General features: G+C 38.7%; 1 protein-coding gene across 1 annotated transcript; it reads left to right on the top strand.

Annotated features, from left to right (window-relative positions):
- The first annotated feature begins 6,686 nt into the window (after positions 1-6,686).
- LOC125384155 (uncharacterized serine-rich protein C215.13-like) lies at positions 6,687-7,709 on the top strand. The gene has a single exon (XM_048402637.1). It carries the CDS (start codon positions 6,687-6,689, stop codon positions 7,707-7,709), a length of 1,023 nt encoding a protein of 340 aa, XP_048258594.1.
- The last annotated feature ends 8 nt before the right edge of the window (positions 7,710-7,717 follow it).

Below are 7,717 nucleotides of genomic sequence, written 5' to 3' on the forward strand. Positions count from 1 at the left end.
AACTGATTCACAGTTAACAACTGATATTATTGTATGGTATATGCCAGAGAAGAATGCTAAAGGATGATGACATTATTAGAAATTTGTTGCACTGAAAATTGACCAATGTATTCATATTTCAATTTTGTTTCAAATGATAAATACATCTTTCAGTAAGAACAGTCAGATTATTTGACCTGAATATATCTTATGCATTAATATTTGAATCTATGGATATATTTTCTGAAGAAAGAAAATATGAATGTAATTAATTACAAGAAGATTATGGGCATTTGGACACAAGAAGTATTTTTGTTTATAAATTATGTTGATTGGGATGGAACCAGATAGAACCAGTGCTCCATTTAGTTGATCGTCCATTCCTATGAATGAGACGATACACTTGGCACTCAGCAGCCTGTATGTTGCTACATTGCATGATGCAGGTAACTCCAGACATTGGGAATCAGGATTCACCACCATCATAACTACAGGGATAGAATTTGGCACTTGCCCGCTAGTCCGAGACAGTCTAATGTAAAGGTGTCCTGAGGGCTGGTAGAAGTTCAGACTGTTAAGGGGTGTCCCTTTGTGTTACCACCATTCAGACTTTTCAGTTAATTTCAACCACTTCAGTGTTTGAAAGTGAGGACTTGAGGTCGATGAGGTCTTCTATGGGATTTATTATTTGAATCTATGGGCCTTCAAACAGTTTATCATTAGGGTTATGTCAAGGACCCCATGACTTTAAACACAACCAAGACATATTTAATGCCTCGGCAACAGGTATCCAATGCAAACTGACTGAAACTGTCTGATGGTACCATTATTGAATTTTCCTACCCTGTAACATGCCCTCTTTGTGTATTTGGACGTGTAATGATATTACCCCAGAACTCATACTTTTAATAAGGCACAGTAGTATTGGGATGTACCTTTACTTCGATGAATCATTACAGTTATATCAATCCCACAGGTCAAAGTGATGTTATCAGCAGGAAAAAGTGTGATTAACATACATGGATCGAGATTGTGTCCGCACACCCGTTTTGACCCATAGCAATCATGTTGATGTATAAAAAATATATAACTAATTCCTTTAGTGACACATTTTAACAAAAATAACAATTAATGGACTAGTTTATTGGCTAATAAACTGTTTCCTGAATGATTTCCATTCATTATTGTATATGTTAAGTGCACCTGCTTTTCCAAGAAGCTGTTTCCATGCTTGTATTATATGTTTCTCCATGAAATACATGACGGTTCTGACTGAAGAACACTGCGTCGTGATGATCTGTTGATTCTCTGTACATCAGTTAAAGGTTAATTGTTTGTTTTTCAACATGGACAATAGTCTCCATTCATTTTGGACAGTTGATATTTGTCTGGTGTATTGCTGTGTGCAGTGCAGTTGGTAAGCCCTGTGGCTCTAGCTCATGACAATGTCGCTTCCAATGTCACCATGCCTATTGTCCAGTCATTGACCCACTGACCTTAAACTCCAATGCTGTTTTACTTCACGATATAGACATTATAACTTGCACAGTAAATATCTATGATCCAAGATGGCAGAAAAAACATGTGACCTACAGCTATAGTTAAGTTTACCTGAACATTGCAAAGTTTCATCTTATTTTGACTTGGGATTATGAAAAACTTCAAAGGGTGTCAGTTGAAAGTAATCTGATTTGAATCCAAGATGCCAAACTGCTTGACCTGTAGCTAGGCCAAGGTCCTTTGACATTGCCAACGGATCACACATTTCCCATAATGTAAGAAACTACCTACTTCCTACCATGTTGTTCAGTATTATTGCTCATGTTCTTCAGTATCTGTGACAACATTTCAACATCAACTGTGAGCCTTTATTTGTACCTTTATACATATACATAATCTTTGAATATTACCTGAATGCTCTTTTTGATATTTGTAGTTTTTGACAGGTTTAGTCTCGTGTTAAACTTCACACATGATCAAAAGCATGTGACCGTACTGGGATTTTTTGACACTGGAACATGTGGAAAGAAATTAATCTCACACTTTGACCATAAACACAGACTGACAGGTTGGTTGTATATTTTGATCATAGACACTGACCGAATTAATCCCCTGATACAACGTTGAAGCCATTCTTGGTGCCATGATAATGTTGTAGTACAGTAAACTACGGTTATAACGAACTCAAAGGGACCACTAATTTCAGTTTGTTATGACCTCAGTTGGTTATTAGCATTTTGACTGTCAGACATCTTCAATCAAGGCACGTGACCACATCCTATTACTTGATAGAAAACGAAAGTGTGCACTGTAGTCATTGCATTTTACATACGAAATATATCCACTTCAAAGGCTTTAGACTAAGCACTGTGTTACTATTGTTAATTGAGGGTGTGAATTATGACAAGGTGTCAGTACTTAATCCAGTTAATCACTTGCCTTCAATTGTGTATTGCCGCTTTGAACAGCCGTGCATGGCCACAGGAATTTTGATAGGCTGATTGGTGACACGTGAGCAGCTCAGAGATTAACAGTTCTTTATAAATTTAAACATTGTCGTTGACAGAGAACACACGGGATCACAAAGCGAGTTCGATATATCCGTAATTGCGTTATAAGCGTGTTCGTTATAAACATAGTTTATTGTTAAAAGTGTCATATACCATACTCGATCTCTAATACTCTATGTAGTAGTCAGTCTTTGTTAAAGTAAAGTATGAAAAGAATTGTTGGTCAGTTGAAATAAATTGAAAATGAAAAAGGTTGTCAAGTGAAATTGTTACCTCGTTTCCTGTTTGGACCTACAGTGATATCATTTCATGACCTAAATTGGTCATCCGATTTGTCGGGAAGAAATATTGACAGTCCTAAAAATTCTGTTTTGTGGAATTTTGTGTCTTCAGATCTGTGAACCAAGTAATTATTAGGAAATACCCCCTATGATGACAGTCTGTATGTAACCATGGTAACAGGCACTTAGTTGTGTTGTCAACCTTTGTCTGTGATCAACACAGCCATGGATGCATTTAGCATTCTAACCAAGACAGTCTTACAATCTTATCTTGTAGTCATTCAATGGCAGCAGTTAGGGTAATTCTCAGACTACAACTTCATTGTACATGGTTGGAGATTTATACTGCATTTAATGTATGATGATTGTGTTTGGTAGTTATTCTGTAAATAGCGTAATTTGAATCTACTGTTGGTTTTTCACCCCAGTGCATTATTCCATGTCAGAAAACACCATGTCTTATACATTTAGGAGTTTGTACCTTAGAGTTAGAGATGAACACTATTCTCAGAGGGCTGGTGGAATGTAGCCCAATAGCCTTCCTAGCTTATTATATCACACAAAACTAAATCTTGTGTTATTTTTTTCACTTACTCAATGCAGTTTATTGTGCGATACGCTTATTTGGTCTGTTCTCCCTTTTCCAGTCTTTGGTAACAATAAGGGGCTACTGCATGTTTATGTCTGTACATTTCCTGACATCTGTACCATTTGGTTATTGAGTTATTAGATACTTTTTAAGCAACGTTTGGTAACATTTTACTGTGCGAAGGATACTATAGCGCTAATAGAGTCAGGTTGCCGACTGTGGCTCTCACTTCTCAGATCACAGTGCCTCTTCAATCCTTAGAGTTAGTTGTGCAGAGGTTAGGTAGGTTACTCCCAACTCTATTGGGGGCACGTGTGGCCCAGTCGTCTGAGGCGCCGTGATTCGCTGTGCAGAGTTGCGTCCCTTGGGCAGAAATCTATGATTGTGGGTTTGAATCCCAGTTCACCCCGATTATTATGTTTCTAGGTTTGTCAGCACCATACCCGTGCTCGTGGGTTAGACCGAAGTGGTAAACGTCTGATTCCTGCATCACTTCGGGTTTTCCTCCCACATTAAGCTGACACGCCGTGATATGACTGGAATACTGTTAAAAGTGGCGTTAAACCCAACTCACTCACTCACCCAACTCTATCCTTTACAATCATTAGGGTTAGGTACCCCTTTCCGATCAAACATTCCTTCACGATCCTTAGGGTTGGGCACCACTTGCCAATCAAACACCCCTTAATGATCCCAGGGGTTAGTGAGGTAGGGTATGGGTAAGCTATCTCTTTTAATGAAGTGATCCAATGTAATGTGAGGAAACTCTTTACAAGTTTTATCAAGTTGAGTTTTGCTTTGAAAATGGTTACTGCGCTGGAAACAATCAGGTGCTCATGACGCGATAAACAAGAACTAATTATTGTGATAGTGCCCATGGTCCTGTGGTAGGGTGTTGGCTAATTAGATTAACTCGTCAGCAAAGCTTAGCTTCAAGCTTTCAATGTGGGTTCGATGCTCCATGTGGCGTTAATTGAAATCTGCAAAAGTGAGCCTGGTAAAGTGCTCTACCCCCCCAGTGTTTCGTGAATCGTTGCATTTACTGTTTTAGTCCTTGGTGACATGCTGTGTGTTCTGTAGTTCACTGAAGAAATATACTTTCTGTCCTGTCCAAGGCAGTGGAATGATCGTCCACACAGACACCAATCTCCTTAAAATCAGATCTTTTACTTTAAAACGATACATCTCTGTGTGAATATCTGACAGAATCTTGAGAGGTCGTTTCAGGTTAACCCGAAGCGAACTGTGACTGAGCACTGTAAGTGACAGATGCATTGGTTCTTGAGCCAATCAGATGTCAGCTTAATTTCTTTACCACTGCCTTTTCATAACAAAAACACATAGAATTTTTTCCCCTTTTGGGTCTTCATGCCATGGTGAAATGATGGTGTACAAATATCCCGAACATAAAAAAGCAGAGCCTTATTTATTTTTTGAATTTTTGCTGGTTTTTGTTTGTTTTGAGGCATAAAAATCACATATACTGGTGAATGCTTGGCTTGCTAGTACTGATAACTTAGAAGCCTCAAAGTTGATTGGCTGATGACATTTACCTGATGCAGCCTATTATGGAGGTGTTATCAGATCTTGACGGAGAGAGGTACCATATCGGAGTAAAAGATCTCATTTTGAAGACAAAACAGTTGCGAAGCCATTCTTGTTCCCCTTGGTGTAGACTCTGAATATTAATTAGATCGTTCACTACGTTAACAGATCGTTATTATAAAAGAAACAAACGTATGTTTTCCATGTAAATCTAAAATGATATTATTTGTTATTAATTGTCCGGTGAATTAAACAATTTAAATTGAAACAATTCATAATTCATCATATTATGAATACGTAAACTTGTAATGTGTGTGAAAAGTCGTACTAAAATACGCTATTTGAAGGGGGCGTGGCCTAAATGCAAATGTCCGATTGGGATTTTAAATTTTCCGGACCCTTGGTGTAGAGCTTGGAGTCACATACATTCTGCCTGGGTTGTCAGATGTAATAAAATACTGTGTATTTCACATGCTCAAGGCAACTGTGACCGTTCTGATCATGTTATTGTAAACCACCGTTTTGTTTCCAATCCCTGTTACAGATGTAGATGGGTAAAGTTGTTTAAAAGGTAAGAATTTAAACAAAATCTTTTTACCTAATAGCATGAGCTACCCTGGTCCGTCTTAACCAGTGGTCTGTTGTTTGTTGTATAGACAGAAGATTGATCAATATGGTGAAAATATAATCATAATTATGGTGGTTTTTTTCAGTCTATCAGTGAATTTATGCTATCATTTATTTACCTTTCAGCATGTTCAGTTTAGTTTACAGTATACAATTTCATCACTCTTGGCGTGTGGGAAAGAAGAACCAGTTAAAACATTTGTGTTTGTGAAGTCTTTGGTTTGCTGAGAAGTGCAGTTAAGATAATTTGTTATCTTATACTGTTAACAGAAGCCCACATATTCTGTCAGTATTGATCAATTAAATGATGGGTGGGGAATGGCTAAACAGGTTCATATAAACTGACACACAATGGAAACACATAATCAACTTTTAACTAAAAAATCAGAAAACATGTGTTTTGGGGCTTTTCGCACATTGTTATTGTGTTTATCTCATGCCTATATACCCAGAACAACTTAATTTGCTGTTTGTGGCCATTTCGCCAAATATTACAAAAAGTTGAATATGCATTTTCAAAGTGTTTCAGTATTTATGGTAGATTATTTGTATATCTAAAAGTGCTGTTTTGTTGCTGTAAAATATAACTCCATGTACTTTCTGAAATTCCTATTATAATAAATCTATTTATCTACAGAAACTTTGCTCATTCTTCTGAATTTGATGTTGAATTCATTCTTGTAGATGAAGAGTGAGTGTTCACACTTTGCACTGAAATATGGCTACCTAAAAATGGGTCATTAACACCATATTGGTGAAGTCATTGGTGACTGTGACTGTTCAATTCTTACCTGTTAAATTCATATTAGTACATTTTATGTTGCTGTGTAATGATCTGTATATATTTCACTCCGTTAGACAGGCTACAGTTTCTCTAACTGGTGTAGACTCTAGGTGCAATAAATTCTTTCTTCCCATACTCATTGGTTTCATTTTGCTTGATTAGGTTTTATGGGATTCCTGGAGAGATTAAATTATAATTATGCATTGTCATGTAGTCATGTTCAGTGGTTACAGCATTCGTGCGCAAGTCAAAAGGCTCATTTTCCATTCTCCCAAATGGGTAAATGCCCATTTCGGGGTTCTTCCAGCTTGATATTGCTATTAACGACATAACACATTCAATACCAACAAGAGACCAGTTCCCACTCACATATGGATACTAAGTCCACCAACATGTACCAACAAGAGACCAGTTCCCAGCTGCATATGGCCACCAACATGTACCAACAAGAGACCAGTTCCCACTCACATATGGCCACCAACATGTACCAACAAGTGACCAGTTCCCACTCATATATGGCAACCAACATGTACAAACAAGAGACCAGTTCCCAGCTGCATATGGCCACCAACATGTACCAACAAGAGACCAGTTCCCAGCTGCATATGGCCACCAACATGTACCAACAAGTGACCAGTTCCCACTCACATATGGCCACCAACATGTACCAACAAGAGACCAGTTCCCAGCTGCATATGGCCACCAACATGTACCAACAAGAGACTAGTTCCCACTCACATATGGCCACCAAGTCCACCAACATGTACCAACAAGAGACTAGTTCCCAGCTGCATATGGCCACCAAGTCCACCAACATGTACCAGCAAGAGACCAGTTCCCACTCACATATGGCCACCAACATGTACCAACAAGTGACCAGTTCCCACTCACATATGGCCACCAACATGTACCAACAAGAGACCAGTTCCCAGCTGCATATGGCCACCAACATGTACCAACAAGAGACTAGTTCCCACTCACATATGGCCACCAAGTCCACCAACATGTACCAACAAGAGACTAGTTCCCAGCTGCATATGGCCACCAAGTCCACCAACATGTACCAGCAAGAGACTAGTTCCCACTCACATATGGCCACCAAGTCCACCAACATGTACCAACAAGAGACAAGTTCCCAGCTGCATATGGCCACCAAGTCCACCAACATGTACCAACAAGAGACCAGTTCCCAGCTGCATATGGCCACCAAGTCAACCAACATGTACCAACAAGAGACCAGTTCCCAGCTGCATATGGCCACCAAGTCCACCAACATGTACCAACAAGAGACCAGTTCCCAGCTGCATATGGCCACTAAGTCTGGCCACTTCTCAGCAGATTTTTTTCTTAAACCAAAAGAATCAAGTTTTGTAATTTTCTCGATGAAGAAATGACTGAAAAA

Source organism: Haliotis rufescens, unplaced genomic scaffold (genome assembly GCF_023055435.1).
Source record: "Haliotis rufescens isolate VD_foot unplaced genomic scaffold, xgHalRufe1.0.p SCAF_28, whole genome shotgun sequence".
Lineage (NCBI taxonomy): Eukaryota > Metazoa > Mollusca > Gastropoda > Lepetellida > Haliotidae > Haliotis > Haliotis rufescens.

Excerpts from the sequence above, each read along its gene's own strand:
- LOC125384155 (XM_048402637.1), top strand. The coding sequence starts at position 6,687 with ATGGATACTAAGTCCACCAACATGTACCAACAAGAGACCAGTTCCCAG.